At 35.5% G+C, this 24,041-nt stretch overlaps 1 protein-coding gene across 9 annotated transcripts in view; it reads left to right on the forward strand.

The window, feature by feature from the left end:
- ACBD6 (acyl-CoA binding domain containing 6) overlaps positions 1–24,041 on the forward strand; it is a 224,013-nt gene that overhangs the window by 63,551 nt on the left and 136,421 nt on the right. For 8 of the 9 annotated variants that reach the window (XR_002642447.3, XR_016392980.1, XR_016392982.1 and 5 more), the window contains 3 exons: positions 2,874–2,956; positions 19,140–19,245; positions 21,307–21,336. Coding sequence is in view for 6 of the 9 variants with exons in the window: in XM_089910461.1 (XP_089766587.1) it covers positions 2,874–2,956; positions 19,140–19,245; positions 21,307–21,336 (219 nt within the window). In the remaining 3 variants the exon portion in view is untranslated. The remainder of the gene's footprint in view (positions 1–2,873; positions 2,957–19,139; positions 19,246–21,306; positions 21,337–24,041) is intronic. The other variant, XM_022556602.3, reaches the window with a different exon arrangement.

Here is a 24,041-nt window from a genome sequence, read left to right on the forward strand (position 1 = left end):
TAATTACCAAGCAAACTACAGGTATCTATTCTGAATTGCCTACTTCATGTTAAGGGTTTCAGTGAATGACACTGATAGAAACTATGATTCTCTTGTGAACAACCATGTGTTTTTGCTTCTAGTCTTGCCCCCTAAAATACATTAATTGCTTTCTGGCAAAAGACATGAACACCTCAGTTCTCTAACATTCTAAGTATACCCTCACCACAGGGCCTTTGCAATGGCTGTTTCCTATTCATGGGACAATTTCCCCCAGATATGTGCAGGACTCACTTGTTTACTTCCTTTATGTCTTTATTCAAATGACCTTCTCAGTGAGGCCCTCCCAGACCATCTTATTTAAAATTCCAACCCTCTTCCCTACACTAATTTTTTTTCTATAGCACTCATCACTTTTTAATATTAGAAAACCTTTTTATCTTCTGTCTCCCTCAGACATGACATGATTTTTGTATGTTAATTTTGTATCCTGTAACTTTTCTGGAATCATTTGTTACCTCTAACAGATTGATTGGTTGGGGGGGAGTATGTCTTTAGGGTTGTCTGTGTATACGATCATGTTGTCTATGAAAGGAGATAATTTTACTTCTTCCTTTCTAATTTGGGTGCCTTTATTTCTTTTTCTTGCTTAATTGCTGTGGCTAGGACTTCGAATACATTGTTGAATAAAAGTGGTAAGAATGGGCATCCTTGTCTTGTTCCTGATCTTGGAGGTAAAGCTTTCAGCTTTTTACTGTTGAGTATGATGTTAGTTGTGGGCTTGTCATATATGGCCTTTATTATGTTGAGGTACATTCCCTGTGTACCCGCTCTGTTCAGAGTTTTTATCATGAACAGATATTGAATTTTATCAAATGCTTTTTCTGCATCTGTTGAGATGATCATATGATCTTATCCTTAATTTTGTTAATCTGATATATCACATTGATTGATTTGTGGGTGTTGAGCCATCTTTGCATTCCTAGGATAAATCCTACTTGATCATGGTGTTTAATCCTTTTAATGTTTTGTTGAATTTGGTTTGCTGATATTTTCTTGAGGAGTTTTACATCTATGTTCACCATCAATATTGGCCTGTAATTTTCTATTTGTTTTCTTATTGTTGAGTTTTAAGAGTCTTTTGAGATATATTTTGAATACTAGTCATTTAATAGATTTGTGTTTGCAAAGGTTTTTTTCCCAGTTTGTGATTTCATTCTCTTAATGGTGTCTTTCACAGAGCAGACATTTTTAATTTTAATAAACACTAACATCAGTTTTTTTCTTTCATGGATCATGGTTTTGGTGTTGTTTCTAAAAAGTAATTGCAAACCTAAGGTCACCTAGATTTTCTGCTATGTTATCTTCTTGGAGTCAGTTCCTTTTCAGGAAACTGTGCTTGACACTCTATACTTGATTCTCTCTCCCTCTTTTTTTCCTTTGGTATCCAGTTTTTTCACTTCCAATTTTGTTATTCATTTAGCAAGCATCTCTTGGGCAGCAAGTATGTTTCAACTTTATCCTACTAATGGAGTATGTATTCAGAATGTAATTGAATTAAATAAAGTAAGTTCTCCCTTTGGATTGTGCTTTTTTAGTATAAGGGAAAACATTCTCTATCCTGAAAATTCTTTGCAGCATTTATGCTCGAAGACTTGGTCCTCAGAGGAGAGAGGGAACTTGCATTTACTTTGTGCTTCTTTTTTGCCAACATCAGGCTATTGTACTTTATATACTTTATTATTTAATCATGATGGTAGTTGTTGTTTATGACATTATACCTTTGTTTCTGTCATAAATTGATAACCGACTTCGCCTCAAAAATCTGCACCATTTCTTGAAACTTTAGTTCCTCGTAATGGTGTTACGAACTGACAGAATATGTTGCCTAAAGGATCTTTTCCTCAGCCCAGTGGTTCACAGACCAAAAGAAACAAACAAAAAAAGTAACAACAATAAAGCAAAACCCCTTCTTTAAAGTAAGAAAAAAAAAACACGTATAGGGGAACTGTCTATATTTTTCTGAAGTGAAACTAATTATTTTTGCAGTCAAATTAAATAATAAAAGTAATTTTGACTCTAAGATAATACTTATGTTCAGAATCAGAGTTTTTATTTTTGTAGGGTATCCTGGCCTAAAAACTGTCAATATTGCAAGAGATGTGGGCTTTTGCACAGGTTGCAATTTGATCTTTCAGACAACAGTAATATCCAGGTTCACTGCTTCTACATACATGTTTTGGAAGAATCTTATTTTTAAATTTAATCTTAACCTTGTGCTTTTTGAGAACATAGAGGGACAGAGCCTACTGAATACTTGATTTTGGAAAGCGTTTCCATAAGTTTGCTTTTTTTCTTTTATTTTAGATCTCAACCTCTTTCCTGTCTCCCTTCTACCTTCTCATCCTTCCTTCTTGCCACCTAAAAATATTTTCTTTATTTTTTTATGGTTAAATTTTAAGTTTTATTACAATTTAGTTGCTTATTTGGGAACTTTAATTTTGTTAACCTAGATATGATTTTCCTGATCACACTCAGGTCTGGTATTTATATTTCATATTTTGTTTTCATTTTTCCACACTGAATGTCTCTGTTTTCCACAGTGAACATAGCTAACATAATCAGCTAGGGGAATGGCTCTTAGGTGGCTCCAGAAGACAGTAGTGGAATAACCTTAGCTTGATAGAGGGTATTCATTCTGCTGCTGTGATGACCTGAGAGTCCTCTTGCCTTTCTGGTGCCATCCTAAAATTGTCACTAGGGCCTTAGAGAAATGGTGGATCATCAAATATTAGTGTTCCTTAACAGAGTAGTATTTTGTAACCGGTTTAAATGCACACTGCTTTAATCCATGTGTCTTTTTTCCCACCAATCCCCCCCCCCCCCAACCACAGTCACCAGAGAAGAAAGGAAAAGAAGCAAATACTGGTTTTGGTGGGCCAGTTGTTAGTTCTCTGTATCACGAAGAAATCATCAGGTAAATTCTTTTCTGGTCTTCAACAATAGGGGTATATACATATATGTATAGTATGTGTGTGTATGTATACATTGTGTGTGTGTTTATAAATTTATTTATTTAATACCCAAAACTTTCATTTGAAGAACTTTTTCTTAACATGAAACCGATTTGGTGGTATCTCTAGGAGGATAATAAATGGCAGGAAATAAATTTTTATGTGTATAATCTTTAAAATCTGTAAGTATCTGAATCAGTGCCAGGTAATAACCTTTCTCCCGCATAAGTAGTTGGTAGGTCAAGGTTTTGTGTCTCAATCTAAAGCTATGGATTTTTGTTGTTGTTCTCATTAGTTTTCCTCAAAATATCATTATTTCTTTTAAATATTTTAATTTCTGTAGTTTATTCTAGCTACAAGTTAAAATTCATTTCAGCTTTACAAGATGAAAAAGTGCTGGAGACTGGTTGCACAACAATGTGAATATACTTAATGCTACCAAACCGGACACTTAGAGATGGTTAAGATGACAGATTTTATGTATTTTTAACAAAATTAAAAAATTTTTAAAGGTCATTTTGCATTATTTAACAAAGGTCCTTAAATTTTGTATGTTATGTATGAAATTTCTTGGATTATTGTTTTCTTTACACACTGTGTAAATCAGAAAAAGGATTCTATCCTGCTTTAAAGCCACGTGACACATTCTTCTAAGATTGTTACTTTACAAGCAAAAACAAGAAATAGGAACTTCTGATGCTCTTCCCCTTCTGCGTCATCTGAGCTTTACTTTTCTCACTTATTATTAACATGAAATAAATGAGCCCTAATTTTCAAGTGGAAAATTGAGTTCACCTAAATTGAAGGGAAATATCTATCTTCATAGAATGAAGAGGAAATTGTACCAGAATTTTATGCTTCACTCTTGCAAAAGAGTCGCTGACATTATTCACCACATAATTAGTGATAAGAACTCCCAGGTAGCATTCTAGAAGGAAAGCTATTGATACCCCTATGAATCAAAAACTTCAAATGCTCATAGTTTCTACTTAATGACCAGCTAATACTAAGGGCCCTGTCTTGAATCTATTTGCATAGCAAGCACATCATTTTTTACTAAGATTAAATGTCTACTTGGGGTGATATAGTGGAAGACTGATGGAGATTTGAGGGAAATAAAGATACCGTTTAAGAATGCTGCTGGCCTGGAGTACATTTGCCACCCTGATCCCTTGAGGTACCCTGAAAGCTCTGAGAAGCCCATGTAGTTTTGAGGAAGCACAGTTTAAAAAACATTTTCAGAGTTTAACTCCCCCTTCCCCTTAACCCTTATAGAATCAGAACATGTTTGGGGGGTTCTTAATTTGTATATTCTCTACTTAGAGCTTCTAAAAAATGGTGTATTAGAACCGTAACCATATATTTTTTTTTTTTAAAAAGATTTTTTATTTTTATTTATTTATTTTGTGGTACGTGGGCCTCTCACTGTTGCGGCCTCTCCCATCGCAGGGCACAGGCTCTGGACGCGCAGGTTCAACGGCCATCGCTCACGGGCCCAGCCGCTCCGCGGCATGTGGGATCTTCCTGGACCGGGGCACGAACCCGTGTCCCCTGCATGGCAGGTGGACTCTCAACCACTGCGCCACCAGCGAAGCCCCGTAACCATATTAATCAAAGTTTATTAAATGTTCAAATCAAGTCAGTAAACCCTTAGAGTCGTTTTTCTAGGAGGGGAGGTTAGTCATTCCTTCTCTGTGTTCCCATAGTCTTTTTTTTTTTTTTTGCGGTACGTGGGCCTCTCACTGTTGTGGCCTCTCCCGTTGCGGAGCACAGGCTCCGGACGCGCAGGCTCAGTGGCCATGGCTCACAGAACCAGCCGCTCCGCAGCATGTGGGTTCTTCCTGGACCGGGGCACGAACCCGTGTCCCCTGCATTGGCAGGCGGACTCTCAACCACTGTGCCACCAGGGAAGCCCCCCATAGTCTTTCATTCACACTTTTGTTATAGCTTCTGTGACGTTACGCTACATTGGATTATAATTTTTAAAAATTTGTCCTTTCTGCTAAACTGTTAGTTTTTGGAGAGCAAGGGTAGTATTTTATCCATCTGTGTATTCTCAGTATCTGGGGAAGTTCCCAGAACTTAGTAGGTACCTAGTAAAAATGCCCAGAGCTTGGGAGGTATCCACAGCTGCTTCTCCCAAGGGGCTGAAAGTTTAGTGACTGGCTCACACATTTAGCCTAGTGGCCCTATCATAAATCAGACATGCCCATCCTCACCTCTTTTCCTAAAGAAATGTATAGGCCACTTTCCTAGTTAGATAATTAAATGGAGATAGTTTCTTAACTTTGCTTTTTTAAAATCACTATACTTAACTTTCTAATAATATCAATCACTTATCTATAAATAGTGATCTTTATTTTGTGTACTGATTTCCTTAAGGGCTCCCAGACTCTAGTATTTTTCAAAATGACACGTTGAATACAGTTTCTTTTGTAATATCCAGTGACATGACTGATCACAGTAGCTCTGCAGAACAGAAAGCAAATCAAATGTACTCCTATTGATGTGATAGTAGATATCTGGGTAATTGGAGTATTTCTAAGAGTTAAACTAAACTGGAAAAGTTAACCTACCTGCTTATCCTCTACCCAATTCCTAAAGAAGTGACTCAGATTTAATTTAATATCTGGTGTCTTATTTTTCGAAGAGAAAATTGTGCTTTAATTGAGGTTAATTGCAGTTTCTTGGCAGAATTAATGTTCAGCTGAGGTGAAAGTGACAGTAGGTTTTATAATTTTAGAAACATCAAATGGTAAACTTGGATGAAAGGAAAAGCTTTCTTGTATAGAACCATTAAAAAGAACATAAAAATGTATTTTGAAGGTCTGTTTTGGATACTTTAATATATAAACTTATAATTTTTTCCACATTTAAAAAAATTTATTTATTTACTTATTTTTGGCTGCGTTGGGTCTTCATTGCTGCGCGCGGGCTTTTTCTAGTTGGGGCGAGCAGGGGCTACTCTTCGTTGCAGTGCACGGGCTTCTCATTGCTTTGGCTTCTCTTGTTGTGGAGCACAGGCTCTAGACGCACGGACTTCGGTAGTTGTGGCGTGCGAGCGTGTCCCCTGCATTGGCAGGTGGATTCTTAACCACTGCGCCACCAGGGAAGCCCTCCACATCTCTGAAGGTTAGGAAAATCAGTATCTAATGAACCCCTTTACTAGGGCTTGGGCTCCATTGTTGTGGCAGTTTCCTGACTAATATGCATTGTAGGTGACAAATTAAGGGCCCATTTTATTTTTATTGTAAATGTTCCTGGGCCAAGGGCCACTGGGGCCAATTCTGAGCTTGCTCCCTGACTGTTTTGGTTCTGACCTTTATTTCCACTCTTTCACAGAAAGTGACAATATAATGTCATAGGTACAGATCTCTTTGTTAATATTCCAGAGCCCTGACACCAATTTCTCATTCTGAAGCTAGTTAATTGTTCTGTAGTATAATGGAGGAGATATAAGGTGAGGCTAATTAAGTACAAAAAATTATGGAGCCTGCTGGAATTCAAATGGTGGTTCCATCTCTTATTAGCTCTGTGACCTTGGACAAGTTACTTATCTATAAAATGGGGATGATTATAGTATATTATGCTTTCTCATATAGCATTTTTGTGGATTATATGAATACTTATACACAGGCATCCTAGAATAGTATGTGGCACAAAATAAGTTACTTTGTAACTATTAATTTTATTAGTATTGTTACTAAGCATAGAGTCCCCACAGTGGATACTCAGGGCACAGGGCTGATGGTGGGAGCTAAAATCACCTAACTATGGAATTAGGTACAGGTTGTTTGCTTTTGCAGAAGAAAATGGCAAACCGGGAAGGGAGACCAATGCTACTAGATCTGAGTTTGGAACTGTAGAAACAAGAGAGTAACAGATGTTGTGACTCTAGTCTTGAGATCAGTTGTGTTTCATTTAAACTGCAGACTGGCAGAAAAAGGTCTGGTTAATAAGTATAGGGCTTTGCAAAGAGTCAAATGCTTCTGTACTACATATACTGACTCACTTAACAGGGAATCACTTTCAGTGACTTGTATAACTGAGAAGGTTTCACCTCGACGTTGGCACATAAATTGAGAAATTAGGACATGATTTAAAAATACAACAAATGAAACGTGTACAGTATCCAACCCACCCTGCAATAACATTTGATCTTCCCTGTTATATTTTGTAGTTTGATGCTATGTAATCTATCAGAATCTTATTAATCCCACTTACACAGGCAGCCATCTGGACCTTCTTTAAGCAAGACCAGACCAGTATACAACTAAAGTGATTGATGGACTCTGGAATTGATTAGTTGTTCTGTGAGACAAATGAACTCTTTTGGCAGAAAATACCAGAGGTCACTGCTGTGGTCAGACACAAGAGCCTGTAGAATTTTAAAGAGATGCTTTCATCATTGACTTACAAAGTTAAAATTTTTAAACCATAATAGATTTTGAAAATATTTTAGAAATATTTTTTCACTGGTTGCTCTCTAGTCCTGATTATAAAATGGTAAACTGTAAGTATAATAAACTAGAATGAAAGTGATAATTTGATGCTTTAATTTTGTATTTTTGGTGAAAATATGAACTGAAATAAAAGTAGCATAAAAGCCAGTCACTTACACATAAATTGTACTCTAAAATCTTCCTGAAAGAGATGTGATTGGAAAAAAAGCTACAACATAGCTTTGGTTTACATGGTTTAATGTGACTAATAGAATCAAATAGTATAAAATTCCATTTAGTTATTTATTCAAAGCTTCACATTGTTAACAACCTGTTTTTAACAAATCTATTTAAGACTCTGAAACACCAAGAGTATGTATTACACATACTTTGTATTTAAAAAGTTGAGTATTTGGATTTTTATGCTTTTAGTAGGCTGGGTCACTCTGGGATACTACTGTCCCATTGATACCACTGCCCTTAGCACCAAAAAGATTATCCTGCTTCCCTCCATCTGTTTGGCTGGTAGTAGTGAAATCCTTCCCTGTTTCACCGTGTTGCCTGTGATCAACATTGTGTTAACACTTTGGTGATAGGTGATAAAATGGATGACATATGTCTTGTTACATTCTGGTTATTCTTTGAGGTCTGCACAAGTGTGTATAGGCAAGTGGGCAACTCGCCCTTGAGAATGTGACTGCTCAGAATGAACTTGAGTTATGGATTTATTCAGCCTGTAAAACCTCAGCTGGCATAAATAATTGAGAAAGCAAAGGTTTGTCTGTGGTGCATACCTCAGGGACTCATGGCTCCCTTCCTTCTCTCTACTCCCTTTCTTATGAAAATGATCCCAGTTGCACCCCTAGATAATAACACACCAAGCAATTAAAAGCCATGGGTGGCTGGAGAGAGGAGAAAAGGTTTAGTTAATGAGCTTTTCCTCTTCCAGTGCCCATGAGAGCCTCAGGAATGACAAGCCGATTAAAGCGAAGAGATAATTATAGATTATGTGAAAATGGGTCCCTTGGGATGAGCAGGTCTTGACATAAACAATAACTGTTGTAAGAGTCTCCTGGCTCTCATATTCACCCTTTTCTTGCGTGCTTTATTTAGCTCCTGTGTGCTCAGCGTCATGATGCCAACCAAGCATATAGGCAAATCTACCTGTTTGCAGATCAACAGCCCTTTCTGAACAAGAGGTCATTCATCAACTAAAACCATCATCTTCTCTTCCTCTCTGCTTCTCTTCTTTCTTTTCCTTTTGCATCATCCTTTTCCTCACTCTACCCTTTCTAATCTTTTCCTTCTCTCTTTCTTATATCCTTATCCGTATATGGTACCTATGAAATGCTAGGCACTTAGTCTTGTTTAAGCGTGTGTCTGTGCGTGCATGCGTGCACGTGCAATTATAAAGACATATGGTTATGGATATACTATGTTATAATAAAAGGTGGTTATATGTGTTACAGATAATATAAACAAATGTTTTCTCCTATTAAAATGCTTTACAGATATATTTAAAGAAAGGTATTTTAAAAGTGTTAGCAAAGATGTAAGTTTTGTGTGATAGACAAAGTCATCGTCTTAATTCCCATTGAATTGTTACCAGCTATTCTCTCAATGCTGAAAGCAAGCAATTTTGGTTCATTTCATTGCTTTTCAATTTATGAGGTCTTTGCTGATTGCATTGTATATATTAATAAATGCTGGTGTTTATTGAAGTTTGAGTTCTGTGTGAGAAAGGCATTATTACATTAATTACATGGTTTTTTATTTAAAAATTTTTATCTACTATAAAATTTTATATATTCATTAGGTAAGTATTTTTAACAGTATTTCATGTAAAGTACGTCATTCCTAGGTCTATATGTCGTATTGGTCTTCTCTGTCTCTCACATCTCCTAACACATCAGAAATTCTGTTTCCTTCATGTTCAAAATAATCCAAATTCATCTGCTTCTCATTATCACTGCTATCATGCCTTTTGCATTACCATCAGTACTCTAAACAGCCATCTTCTCTTGGCCAGGACACTACAGAACGATTTGCAAACTGGGTTCCTCACTTCCTTTTCTGTCTCCTCCCCAGATGTATAACTCAAACCTCATAGCACTTTCCTGCATAAAATCCTGTAATGATTTCCCATAGCACTTAGGATAGAATTTTAAAATCCTTAACATGTCTTGCAGGGCCCCTCATTGTCTCATCTAATGCCAATTTCCCCCCCCCCAACTTGTTCACTCTGCTCCAACCAATTGGCCTATTTTTATTTCCTTGAAGGTCCAATTAATATTTGTTAGGTAAATTGATGGAGAGTGTTATATGAATATGAAAAATGACTCCAGCTTAAAATATATGCTAAAATCTTAAGGTAATAGAACTGTCAGCTAATATATATTGACCACTTATTGTATGCTAGTAACTATACCACATGTGTTATATATATTATTCCACTTAACCTTCAGAATGATCCTGTGAGATGTAGGTATTATTAATATCCCTGTTTTACAGATGAGGAAACTGAGACTCAAATTAGGTTACTTGTCCAAGGTTACATGGTTAGTAACTCTGCTCTTAACTGCTACACTGTACTGCTTCTGAGATACTTGAGGAATCATTGTCATCTCCAGTTATTGAAATTGAATTTGATAGTTGTTATTATATTAATATAGTGAGTATCTTCAGTTTACATTTTTAATTAAATTTCTTTTCCATTTAGTGTTTTTAAAAATGTGCTTCACTGGTAAAATTAGAGACTGTAGTCTTTCATTTATCAATATACTGATGATGATGTTTCCCTTAGATTAATTGTTTTTATTGATTTTAGACTTACCTTAATGGTTGAGAATGTAACTCATCTCTGTAGCCAAGGGATTCTATAGATTTTTCTGATGTGGGCACTGGTTTTAGAGGGATTGATCAGAACTGAACTATGTTTTTTCTCATGGACATTTAGAGTATCAGAAATTTTCAGTCGACTTTTTTAGAGTTAACCAGGTTTTTTAACAGGTGAAAATGCATTTTTAGTAACTAGTGTTTTTATAAATTATGGCTAAATAACTTTTCCAGTATAACAAGTTATCTACAAGAAGTACCTGGGGCATTGATCTTTCCTTTGTCATTGCTCGTTTGAAAAAATATGAGAAAAATATTTTAAAATGTAAGTGGTTTCATTTGAAGGGACCCTTATCAACATAAGTAAGATAGTAAATGGAACTTTTTATTTGAGGCTTTTAAGAATTCTATGGTCCTAGAACTAAATACACTACATATACAACCCAGTCTGAAAATAGTTATTACTTGGTGAAAGATGTTGCCATTACCACATAATAGGAAGTGGGAAAACCAACTGGTTATTTCCTATAATTGTCTGAAACCAAGTGTGGCTATAGTAACACTCTGAGTGGGAGGATTGTGATTCAATATATATGAATTCTCTCATTCACTTGTCCATTTGTCACTGTGTATTTGGAACCTACCTTATTACTTTACTGATTAAAACACCATTGGTTTTAGAACACCATTATTTAAATACCATTAAGAAAAAAAAAGTCACTAATTAATTGTAAGATGCTGAAGGTTATAAGATCCATCAGAGATGTTAAAATATGAAAAAAATATGTGTTTACCAAGTTGGCAGTGAAATATGCCAACTTAGTAAACAATTTCTAGGTGTTTATTTGGTACCTAGGATTTCAAGAATTATTTTAAGAACAACTTAACAAACAACATAAAGCACTTTCTTAGTGCTTTGATCTCATTGCTAGGCTTCTCGAGCATTGTTACTGCTGAAGCAGTGTTTTGTCTCTTCCAGGACTTAGGACCAAAGTGTTTCAGAAAGGAGATGCTATTTGTAAAATTTTACCTGAGGATCATAGTATAGACTCTCATTTATGGTCTTTGATAAGATTGAGACTCAAAAACAGTGTTTTACAAGGTGATATTAACATCTAAAATTTTAATTAGATATTAATTAAAAGTGGAGATTTTTTAATATGCTAAGTATGAAAACTATGACTACTATTAAATCCTTAAGTTAGGAGTTGACTTTACCTGTTTTGCTCCTTACACCAGCTTCCGTAAAAAACCTTTGAGTAAGAATAGATTCTTTCAGGGAGAGAAACAGCTGTAAGTAAAATTAAAATATGCCTGTATTTTTTTATATTTGTAAATTAAAACATGCTTTTTTAAAAAATACAGAGGGTAGCTTAATTTTTTTGTAGACATTTTATCTCAACTTCTAGAATATTAATGGTTTATAGTCATATCAAAAATTATATAAAGATTTTATATGTGTATATATAAAATAAAGATTTTATATATATCTATACAGTTGATCCTTGAACAAGGTGCGGGTTAATCCAAGTATAACTTATAGTTGACCCTCCATATCCACAGTTCCTCTGCATCCGTGGATTCAACCAACCATAGAATGTGTAGGACTATAGTATTTACTATTGAAAAATATCCACATATAAGTGGACCTGCACAGTTCAAACCTACATTGTTCAAAGGCCAACTGTATATCAGGGTTGTATAAAAAAGAATCAACAATAGGCTTTGTGCTTTGTATCTGGCGTACATAGTAGGATGTTGGAAATCATAGTCAAATGAGATCAGTGAGATGATATCATTGTTTCCTAACATTGTATTTGAACAGAAGAGTAATAACCCTTTACCTTTCTGATTGACAACTTCTGGTCCCACATCCAACAAATAAATTAGGAACTTAAATTCCTACAAAGAAGTAGTATTCACCAGCAGTACTGCTGAATTTTGTAAGACATGTGCAGGCTTTCATCCTTGAAAGATTGGCTCCTAAGGAGCTTCACAGAGTGGCTTTTTGGTGAATTTACCATAGGTCAGGGTCCATTCTTCAATCTCAAAGATCTAAATAAAAGGCACATAGATGACCAGACCCTCAGAAACAATGTAGCAGTAATAAAATTTATCTGAAACTGATGTGTAAACTAAATGGCTTATTTATTTACCAATATATATCTTTATAGCGATCCAAATGCTTTGATACCCTGTGTACCCTCAGTCTGAGTATTGAGGAACCCAAAAAGACAGGTGACCATTTGTGAATGTTAAATAGAGTGAGAGAAGGGGAATTATTTTTATTTTTTTTATTTTTGCAGTACGTGGGCCTCTCACTGCTGTGGCCCCTCCCGTTGCAGAGCACAGGCTCTGGACGCGCAGGCTCAGCGGCCATGGCTCACAGGCCCAGCCGCTCCGCGGCATGTGGGATCTTCCCGGACCAGGGCACAAACCCGTGTCCCCTGCATCGGCAGGCGGACTCTCAACCACTGTGCCACCAGGGAAGCCCGGGGGAATTATTTTTAGATTTGCTTTAGCCAAAGTCCTAATGATGCCTCTAGAACAGACTGTCTCCCAGCAGAGAAATACCTCAGAATGCCTTTTTGCCTTCGATTAATTGTTTCTTTTGGGCAGTGTTCAAAATTGGCTTCACAGATTTTTGCTTCCTCCTATGGTTCATTGCTAACCATTGCTACCTCCTACTCATGGTAGTTGTCTCACTGTTTTGCTTTTTTAGATGTGTTAAGGTTAGTGTCTGAATCAAGTAGCTGTTCAAGTTATCTAGGAGACATTCTTTTCTCCTCTCATTAGTAGCTTTTATTTAGTTTGTTTAGCTAAATAAGAGGACAATTCTACTACCCTTTACTCCAAGTTTTGGAAGGTGGATAAATATTCTGTTCCCCAAATAATTTGTTACTAACATTTGTTACTTACGTTATATGCAGTATACCAAGAAGGTTCTTTGTGATCTGTTGTCCACCTTATCCCTTTAACTTTATCTCCCAACACCCTGCCGTAACCAGTTGCTTGCAGTTCCCCTGAACACCTCATTTTGTTGTGCTTTTCCTTTTCTTCTGTTCTTCTGGATCCTTCAGTAACTTAGCTGGGTTGTCAGTTTATCCTTCAAGGCTAGGTTGTAATGTCAGCTCTTCTGTAACACCTTCTTTGATCATCCTTGGTTGAATGGCCCACTCCTTGGTTTGGGCCTCTACTTTATAGAATATTGGGTTAAAGCAGTGATATTTAAAAAACCTTTGCTGATGTAGTTCCTAAGAAAATTTTGGAAGACTATTTATTCCCTCTTATATTTTTATGATAGCATCTAAAATTTTTATTTAAAAATTTAAATAATTGCAAAGGGCATAATTTCTGGCATTTTGTAAATAATGGAATTTTAAAATAAACAGATTACTGATTTAGATGTATCCAATAGAATCTAAATACTATAATGAAATCCGTTTTTAAAAATACATCAACATGTTACCATTGAGGGAACCTGGGAAAATACTACCAGCTCTCTGTATTATTTCTTACAACTGCACATGAAGCTTCAATTGTCTTGAAATAGAAAGTTTAATTAAAATAAATAAAATTCTGATCTTGATTTTAAAATATAGAATAAGGTCTTTAATAGTTAGAAATTTTACATCACTCCTTTTTCTCCTTTAATTGCACTTCTCCCACACCATTTTATTTTAAAGCAATATATTTTTTTTATTTTAAAGCAATATATTTTTGTGTAGTCTTAGTACACTATCAATTCTTTGCAACAGAAATATGTATTAAGTGGGAATTGTTAAAATTTTAATTTTCTGTGATGCAGAGGCTTCAAGCATTAAATTTTTCTCATTTGAATTATAACTATTATTTCTATACAGCTGATCAACATTCATTATACATTTTGTTAAATAATTATTAAGCATAAGTAGAATTTTATTGGAAACGTGTCTTAAAATTTTATTGGAAATGTGGCTTAATGTTAAAAATAGTTTATTTAACAGATGAATATTATTTTATTAGAATGAGACAGAGTTCAGCATCGTCTTTTTTTTTTAATTTATTTTTGGCTGCGTTGGGTCTTCATTGCTGCACAGTGCTTTCTCTAGTTGTGGTGAGCGGGGGCTACTCTTCATTGTGGTGCACGGGCTTCTCATTGCAGTGGCTTCTCTTGTTGTGGCACACGGGCTCTAGGCACGTGGGCTTCAGTAGTTGTGGCTCATGGGCTCTATAGTGCAGGCTCAGTATTTGTGGCGAACAGGCTTAGTTGCTCCATGGCATGTGGGACCTTCCTGGACCAGGGATTGAACCCATGTCCCCTGCATTGGCAGGTGGGTTCTTAACCACTGCGCCACCAGGGAAGTCCTAGCATCAAGTCTTTTTTGTTTTATTTCACCTCTTCCATCCTCTAACCTTAGTTATAGGAGGGCTTCCCAAAACCAGTTTTTCACGGAAATTGTCCCTTTATTTGGTACCATGGACAATTTATATCTTGGGGAAGTACAACCTGGGATTAATTTTTTTTCCCCAAACCTTTCCTAGCACGGTGGACTCTTGTATGACATGAGTTTGACCTGCGCATGTTCACTTACATTTTTTCACGAAATATGTGCTACAGTACTACACAATCCATGGCTGATTGAATCCTCAGATGGAGAACCCCCAGATACCGTGGGCTGACTGTAAAGTTAATTGGTGGATTAACTATTAACAGTTATTTTTGACTGTGGGGGGCTGGTCTGTATATTAAACAGAGTACTTTTAAGCAAAAGAGTAACAGATTTAATTAATAGTCATTTGCTAAATCTTAGTAAAGTCTTTTGGTTATGTTTCCTAGAAGTATACCATAGTATGGAGAGAGGTGTGTGCCTTTATTTTATGAACTAGGAGAATGGTTGAGCAGGGGGAATGTTGAAAAGGGGAATGGTGATGAAATATTTACCACAGGAACGCTTTCAAGTAGATCAATTTAGGAAAGAATGTGTTTATTTAGAAGTTTAGCTGAAATTGATTCTCTTAAAATTTTCCTTTCCTGCATATTCTTTTGGGTCTTTCTGTACCCCAGGAGCCCACAGGTGTACATTCCTTGATTTGAGGAATTTGTGGCAGTTGTTTATATTTGTATAAGTATTGGCTTACCCTTCTTTGTGTTTTCATTCATTCAATAAATACTTTTTCTTTGTCTATTTACTGGAATACTGTTTTTATATCTGATTGCCAGTTGCTTGATAAATACATGAATTGAATTGAAGTATTTACTGAATGTGTCTATTAAATAGTTAGATTTCTGAGCTAGCCCCATAAATGTGTTTTTTAATTCTGTGAGGTAGATGAAAAGTAGTTAAATGGACTTTAGATGGCTTGCCATCTTTAGAGGGCTAACTCTCTGAAATAGTCTTTTGACAGGAAAATGCAGTCTTTGTAGAAAGTGATGCAGATAGCATTTTTAGGAGTGGGCAAGAATCTCTTCTTCCCGTGATTCTGATGAAAGACAGCTATACTTAAACACCATCCCTCTCTTCCACAAGTGTGTGCCCTTATATTTCAAAAGAATTTCAAAGAAAGGCAGTGGTTTTTTTCATTCAGATAAATGTATTTTCTGTCAATTTTAGGAAATTTGGAGTAATCTAAAGAGAGTCCTGTGCTGTGATAATATGGGACATTCTTGAGGATAGGTAGCATCATGAAAATAATTCATACTCATCTGTAGAGAGTGGATATGATAATTTTGTCACTTACATTTATCAGAGAGAAGGAAAAAGATAACCGGCTAAGAATCAAAAGAGAAGGGAAGATAAAGTGAGAAGATGTAGAAGGGCACTAACATTTATTAAGTCTCTACTGTATTTGGTAATGGTTGAATTTGTTTGCACCTGTTGTTTCGTTTAAGTATAGATATACAGAGAAAAATTGCCTGTGGAAGACTGTATTAACTGGAAAATACAGAGGGAAAAAGACAGAATTTGATTTGTATATTGTACATAATCTTGTTGGGGGCAAGAAAGGAGATAAGAGAAAGACGTTACTCCAGATGTTTCTCCATTTTGGCCACTAGGTGGTGATATTGTATAAAGACAGCTTGGTTGCTGGCAAGTAAGATAGTCAAAACTTGAAGTGGGGATAGATAACTATATTTAAAAACTAAGCCCAAGAGTATCACTTAATATTTTTTAATATTAGTCACACAGCTTTGTAGCACATTTGTGGTGACTTTTTTTTTTAACATCTTTATTGGAGTATAATTGCTTTACAATGGTGTGTTAGTTTCTGCATTATAACAAAGTGAATCAGTTATACATATGTTCCCATATCTCTTCCCGCTTGTGTCTCCCTCCCTCCCACCCTCCCTGTCTCACCCCTCCAGGTGTGGTGACTTTTATTGACTTTCCCATTTTATATTTAATTTACATTGTGTACTCTACCCTGAAGTATTTTATAAATACCTCTGTGTGCCTAACATACTTAGCAATGATAAACTGCATTTGATAAGCAGGTATACAGATGAAGAAGTGCCCCTACTTCAAAAAAATTCACATACCAAAACAAAATAATTGATATAAATGATACATATAAGAAACATTGAGAATATATTAAGCAGTATAAACATTTTAAATAATATTGCTTATGGCATAAGTGTACATGCACATTTGGAATTAAGGAAAAAGGACCACACAGAAGGTCCTCCCATCTCTGAATTATTCTTGCATTTTACTGGGTGTGGGTAACCTACATCCCAAGGATCCTCCATACTTTCCTTTCTGTGTCCCACCACCAACTCCCCATTATTTTCAAATCCAGAACAATTGGTGAGTAGTGTATTTTTTATTATGACTTAAAATGATGCAATACTTTCTCTCACAGTTGAAGTTTCTGCCTCTTGAATTAGAGGGGTCTCTGTTATTGTATTGAAGGAAAATAGGTCCCTCTCTTTCCCAAGTCAGAATGCTGAATGCACTTTTTCATAGAAAGTATTTTTTGTGATAGTTAAATAATAGCTAAAATACTATTATATGCAGCCTTAATTTAAAAAATGAGACTTCTCCTTTCAGGGGTTTTGGCCTCAGACGTCACTATTTTCTTCCACAATAAGTGATCTGGAAAAGCATTTTCTCTTTTGCAAATGAACATTTTCAAGAGACCCTATTTTTTTTTTAAAACATGATTTTTTTCCTGGAAACGTAGCTCATTTTCTCCAGCTTGAAGCAGGCTGTTTCTCCTCTGTTTTCTGATAGGCCTTTTTAAAGATCCAATTTTACCTTATGTTAATGGTATATAGATTTTTATCATCTCAACCATACTGTACATGTATTGAATGCAAAGTTTCTTGCTTATCCTTATCATCTCTTATCACCAGAATCTTGTCCAGTGCCTTGCATGTAGTAGGTGCTCAATTAAATACATGACATGTGTAAGGAAGGCTTAGACTGTTAATGCCAAAGTAGTGTGTTTTAAGTTAATTACCTCTGACTAGAAATAACTTTTTTTTTTTTTGTGGTACGCGGGCCTCTCACTATTGTGGCCTCTCCCATTGAGGAGCACAGGCTCCGGACGTGCAGGGTCAGCGGCCATGGCTCACCGGCCCAGCCGCTCCACGGCATGTGGGATCTTCCCGGACCGGGGCACGAACTCGTGTCCCCTGCATCGGCAGGCGGACTCTCAACCACTGTGCCACCAGAGAAGCCCCCTAGAAATAACTTTTTATAGGGTATAAGGTATTGGCTTTTAAGATAGAAGGACTCCTATGGTCAGATGCTTTTTTTCTGATGAATGGAAGCTGTGGCCTTACAGGTTGTAGAACATACTAGTTATAATGTTTGAAACTCAAATTGTATTGTTTAGAAAATGTAGAATAGTTTCATTATTAATATTCCAAATTACTGATCTTTTGGGAATCATAGATCCTTTTGAGAACCTCACTGAAGCTACCTCCCCCTTCCCCACCTACCCACTGCCAACACAGTCAGAAAAATGCGTTATGCATCTGCACAGATAATTCTGTATACTATTTTAGAGAACTCATAGACCTCATGTTAAGAACTTCTGCTTTAGATTCTGGAAGAGACTACAGCTTACTAATTGAGATGTAGCTTGATATAATAGAAAAATGGACTATATGCAAAATCAGTTGATCTGAGTAAGTTCTAGCTCTTATTCTACCCTTGATAAATGTGATGCCATTTGACAGGTCATATAACCTCTCCTTACCTATTTCTTTATCTGTGAAGTGAAGCAGCTGTTGGATAAGATTAAGTGAATTAGTACATTGATATGCTTAGAATAGTGCTGAGTACATACTGTGCTTCCCAGTCTTTATTATCTCATGAAGGACTTCTGAATTTTGTGATGCTCTAATTATCTTTCCCTTAAGAAAATTACTTTGGTGTGTGTGTATATATGTTCGTGTTGTGTGTGTAATTTCTTAAAAACTTGGATAGCAACCAACTTATCATTCTGTTACTCTGTAAGAGAAGTAGTAAGCTATGTCCTGATCTTTTGCTACCTCTATACAGGCAACAGTAAATGACCTTCTCACTGCAGTGCTACAATTGAAAATTCTGAGTCAGAGGATATATGTGCCTGTCAGTGTGTAAAAGTAACTGGGGAGAAAAAGAGCACTGAGAAAATCTACTCAAGATGTTATATTAGTGTACTAGTGTAACTTGTTAAAGCAGATGAAGCTCTTCTGTATAATTATAGTTGCTAGGAACTTTAGTCTTTTCAGAGATTGGATGTATTACGTCTTACTGAAAATCCAGTATTGTTCATGTAAAATTCTTTATAAAAACAGATTCCATTAATGTTTGCAGCAAATAGGTTGTATTAAAAATATGTAACTTTTATGTATTACCTAGTAAGACAAACACTATTTTTTTTTTACTCTAATTAGGGAAGAAGACAAAAACATATTTGATTACTGCAGAGAAAACAACGTTGACCATATAACCAAAGTCTTCAAATCAAAAAACGTGGATGTGAATATGAAAGATGAAGAGGTATGAAAAACATGTCCTGTTAATTATTTTCTTATGCTTTGTTGTTCTGCCCCAGTGCTTTTTTTCTACACAGCAGGCCTCTGAACTACAACTCAAACCACATTATGGTTAAGAGTATATCAGAATATCTAAATGAGATGGTGTCACCCAGTTAAGATACTTTCTGTATCTGTATCCATCATATTTCTGTCCATTATAGAAGTTACTAGCTGCAACTTGCAGCAGGAAAATAACTTATATTTGTTCATGTTAAAGGGAGAGGCTATTAACATATTTATGTGAAATCTATAGGTAATATTAAAATATTTATAAATAGCTTTAGTATCTTCGGTCATTACACCTGAAACAAGTATATTGTCCTTTGCCCAGTAACTGTATTTCTAGAAAACTGTCAAAATTTTGGTAAATCCAATCATTTAAATGCAGGCCCGCTATTTAAAGGGATCCTATACTAAATTATTTTGTAAAATATATTACTTATTAATTTATTTATTTTGTGAATAAAACTGTTCACATATTGAGCTTAAACTGTCCCTGAATTATAGTTGTTTAAAAAGGAGCAAAATTTACTAATCACTTTTAATCATTTTTCTCATTCTTTGATAATGCAGTGAAGGTGATCAAAATGACCAGAAGGTGGCAATTGTTAGGAAGAGGACATGCAGTGATCGTAGATGATGCGTAGAGTAGATGATCAACTTCTGTATTAATTGAGGGCTCTCTGTACAGGTTAGCCCTTAATATTATCTCACTTTTAGGCAGCATCTTTCCTATAGTATATTTTCAGTGACATCTGGAACTGAAAATGTAAGACTGTAATTCTACAGTAAAGTTTGTTCTCCTATAAATAATGAAAGGAGTCAAGAAAGATGTCGCTAGAGAAAAGTGGAAGCCAGATTGTGAAACAGTAACACCGGCTCTTCTGATTCCCACTTAGGTTTTTTTTTGCCTTTCAGGATCAGAATACATTTTATTTTAGTCAGTCAGGCACGATTGCTTCTCTTGATTTTATTGTCGTTTTTAATGTTTGTGCTCATGAGTTAAGATTTTTATGAAGTTAATACATGTAGATAGTTCAAAGGAAATCAAATAGTACTATAAGTCTTAAAACAAAAAATGTACTCCCTTATCTGCATCCTTCTCATTTGATTTTAGCTCCCTTGAGGCAAAAACTTTCAGTGCTTTTAGTTGTTTCTTTTGCAATTTACCTACATAATTCTAAATAATATACTTGTATCTCTTGATTTTGCAAGTCTAAACATTATTGATTTTCTTCTATGTTATATTAGGATTTAGCTCTTTTACTCATCTTCCCCCTCTCTCTCCCCACCCTCTTAACATAGTTATATCACAATTTTTAGTGTCAGTTTTCTGATTGCATCTCTATTATATCCGTGTTTTTATTATTATTACAAATTATACTATAATTAATGTAATATAGTCAATTATGATTATAATGTAACTATATTATTATGACTATGTAAATATTGTTTGTTGCTGAGCTATGGACTGTACTATGTGTATTAGTCAGCTTTTGCTGTAGTAAAAACAAAACAAACAAAACCCCAAATTTCAGTGGCTAACAACATTTATTTCTTGCTCATATTTCAAAAGCCTTGGAACCAGGTGAGACTCTGCTGGCTTCTACTAGCCTTGTTTGTGCTCAGTTCATCTTGATTTCATATGTCTTCTCATTCTGAGATCTAATCCCAATGGATAGATAGACCCTATATGGGGCAGACGTAAAGGCAGACAGAACCAGACCCCACAAATACATTTAAAGCTTTCCTTGGATGTAGCATGTGTCACATCTACTCACATTCCTTTGTCTAAAACAAGTCACAAGGCCAAGCCCCAGGTCACTATAGTAGGAAGTCTGCTTTGATTGCAGGGAAGCAAGGCAAGGGTGGAAAGGGAATGAATAAATTATATAATTATGAATAATGCAATCTACATAGCATGGTACAACATTTTGTTTTTCTTAAGGTTAATAATGGCCTTTTTTTTTTTTCTTGTTCTTCTGTGTTCCTATTGCAATTCTTTCCTCAAATTGCCCAGTAGAGGTCTTCTCTGTACAGTCAAGCGCATCAGGTAATCAATCCCATGGTTTTTTTTTTAGCAATATTCCTCTGGAACCCTCCTTCCTTCTTCATCTCTAAACTGGACTGGTTGTTCTCTAGGCCTCTCGCATAGATGTCATTCTGGGATTATGCTTTACCACTGTCTTTGGAATTCTCTTCCCCTTTTTCCTGGATTTTTCTATTTTGTGGATCCCAGGTCTTCATCTTTTATCGTTTACTTCTGTGTTTTGATGGAGTGTCTCCTCCACTAGCGTCCTCTTTTATTTATTTCCTGGTTTTGAAGGAGCATTTCCTTTAGTAGCTTCCTGGGTAAATGTTTTGAGATATTCCTTGTTGAAAATGTTTCTATCAGAGCTCTTGGTGTATTCCATATGCTCAATAAAGATTTGATGAATTATGAGTGAATGAATAAGCAGAAGCAGCATAGTATAATGGTGATGAGCTGGACTACCTGGGTCTGAGTGCTAGCACTGTCACTTCCTAGCTATATGACCTTTGTCAAGTTTGTTCTGTCTCAGTTTCCTAATGTGTACAATGGGAATAATAATAGTACCTGTGTCAGAATTGTTTTGAGTATTATATATAAGGCACTCAAGCAGTACCTGAAACACACATGCCAAGCACTCAAATGTTAGCTGTCTTGATTATCCTTAGTGAATAATATGAATGAAGGATGATGATATAATGAAGAGGAAGGTACAGAGATTTCCCATATGACCCAACATTATTAACATGGTACTTTTTTTTTTTAAAACCAAGGATGAACCTACATTGATATATCATTATCATCCAAAGTCCATAATTTACTTTAGGGTTCCTCTTGGTGTTGTATATTCTATGTATTTGGACAAATGTATAATGAAATATTCATCATTACAGTATCATACAGACTCTTCACTGCCCTAAAAATCCTATGTGCTCTGAATATTAATATCCCCCACCCCCCTGGCAACCACTGATCTTTTGGCTGTCTCCATAGTTTTGCCTTTTCCAGAAGGCCATATAGGGCCATATAGTTGGAATTGCATAGTATGTAGTCTTTTCAGATTGGCTTCTTTCACTTAGTAATATGCATTTGAGTTTCCTCCATATCTGATGGCTTGAGAGCTCGTTTCCTTTCAGCACCGAATAATATTCCATTGTCTAGACGTACCACAGTTTATTTATCCATTCACCTCCTGAGGACTTTTCTTGGTTGCCTCTGAGTTTTGGCAATTATGAATAAAGCTGCTATAAACATCCATGGGCACGTTTTGTGTAGATGTAAGTTTTCAGTTCCTTTGGGTAAATAAATAACAAAGAGTACAATTTGTAGATGATATGGTAAGAGTATGTTTAGTTTATTAAGAAACCACCAAATTGTCTTCCAAAATGGCTGTGCCATCTTGTATTCCTCCCATCCATGAATGATGCTCTTTTGTTAGGTACATACACGTTAAGAATAGTTACATCTTCTTGGAGAATTGACCTCTTTATCATTATGTAATACCCTTCTTTATCCCTCATAACTTTACTTACTTTGAAGTTTGCTCTGACTGAAATTAATATAGCTAATCCTGTTTTTCTGTTGTGTGTTAGCATGGTATTTTTTTGTCTGTCCATTTACTTTTAATCTATATGTGCCTATATATTTCAAGTAGGTTTCTTAGAGACAGCATATTGTTGGGTTGTGTTTTTGATCCACTCTGACAATCTGTCTTTTAATTGGTACAGTTAGGCCATTGACATTCAAAGTGATTACTGATATAGTTGGATTAATATTTACCATATTTGTTACTGTTTTCTATATGTTGCCCTTATTCTTTGTTCCTGTTTTTGTCTTCCACTCTTTTCCTGCCTTTTGTGGTTTTAATTGAGCATTTAATATTCCATTTTCTTTCCTTTCTTAGCATATCAGTTATGCTTTTTTTGACCTTTTATAGTGGTTGTCCTAGAGTTTGCAATATACATTTATAACTAATCTAAGTCCATTTTCAAATAACATGATACTATCATGGGTAGCATGAGTGCCTTATAAAAACAAAATATTCCTAATTCCTCCCTCCTGTCCCTTGTATCATTGCTGTCACTCATTTCACTTACATAAAAGCATACATAAGCATGTATATATGCATACTATATATGCATGTTTGTATATTAGTACACACATAAGATATATATGATACATAAGCATGTATAATCAAATACATTGTTGCTATTATTTTGAACAAACTGTTATCTTAGATCAATTAAAAGTAAGAAAAATAAAAGTTTTTATTGTACCTTCACTATTCCTGCTTTGATGCTCCTTCTTTCGTTATGTAGATCAGCTTCTGACCTACATTATTTTCCTTCTCTCTAAAGAATTTCTTTTAACATTTCTTGCAAGGGAGGTGTATTGGCAACAGATTTCCTCAATATTTGTTTGAGGAAGTCTTTACTTCTTCACTTTTGAAGGATAATTTCTCAGGATACAGAGTTCTAGGTTAGCAGGGGTTTTTCCTCAACAGTTTAAATATGTCACTCCACTCTCTTCTCACTTGCATGGTTTCTGGGGAGAAGTCTGATGTAATTCTTATCTTTGTTTCTCTATAAGCAATATGTTTTTTTTCCTCTGGCTTCTTTCAGGGTTTTTCTCTATCTTTGATTTTCTGTAATTTGAAAATGATATGCCTAGTGTAGTTTTTGAAGCATTTATTTTGCTTGGTGTTCTCTGAGCTTCCTGGATATGTGGCT

Source organism: Delphinapterus leucas, chromosome 1, assembly GCF_059928025.1.
Source record: "Delphinapterus leucas isolate spDelLeu-1000000601 "Yukka" chromosome 1, BTC_Dleu_Yukka2, whole genome shotgun sequence".
In the NCBI taxonomy this organism is placed as follows: domain Eukaryota; kingdom Metazoa; phylum Chordata; class Mammalia; order Artiodactyla; family Monodontidae; genus Delphinapterus; species Delphinapterus leucas.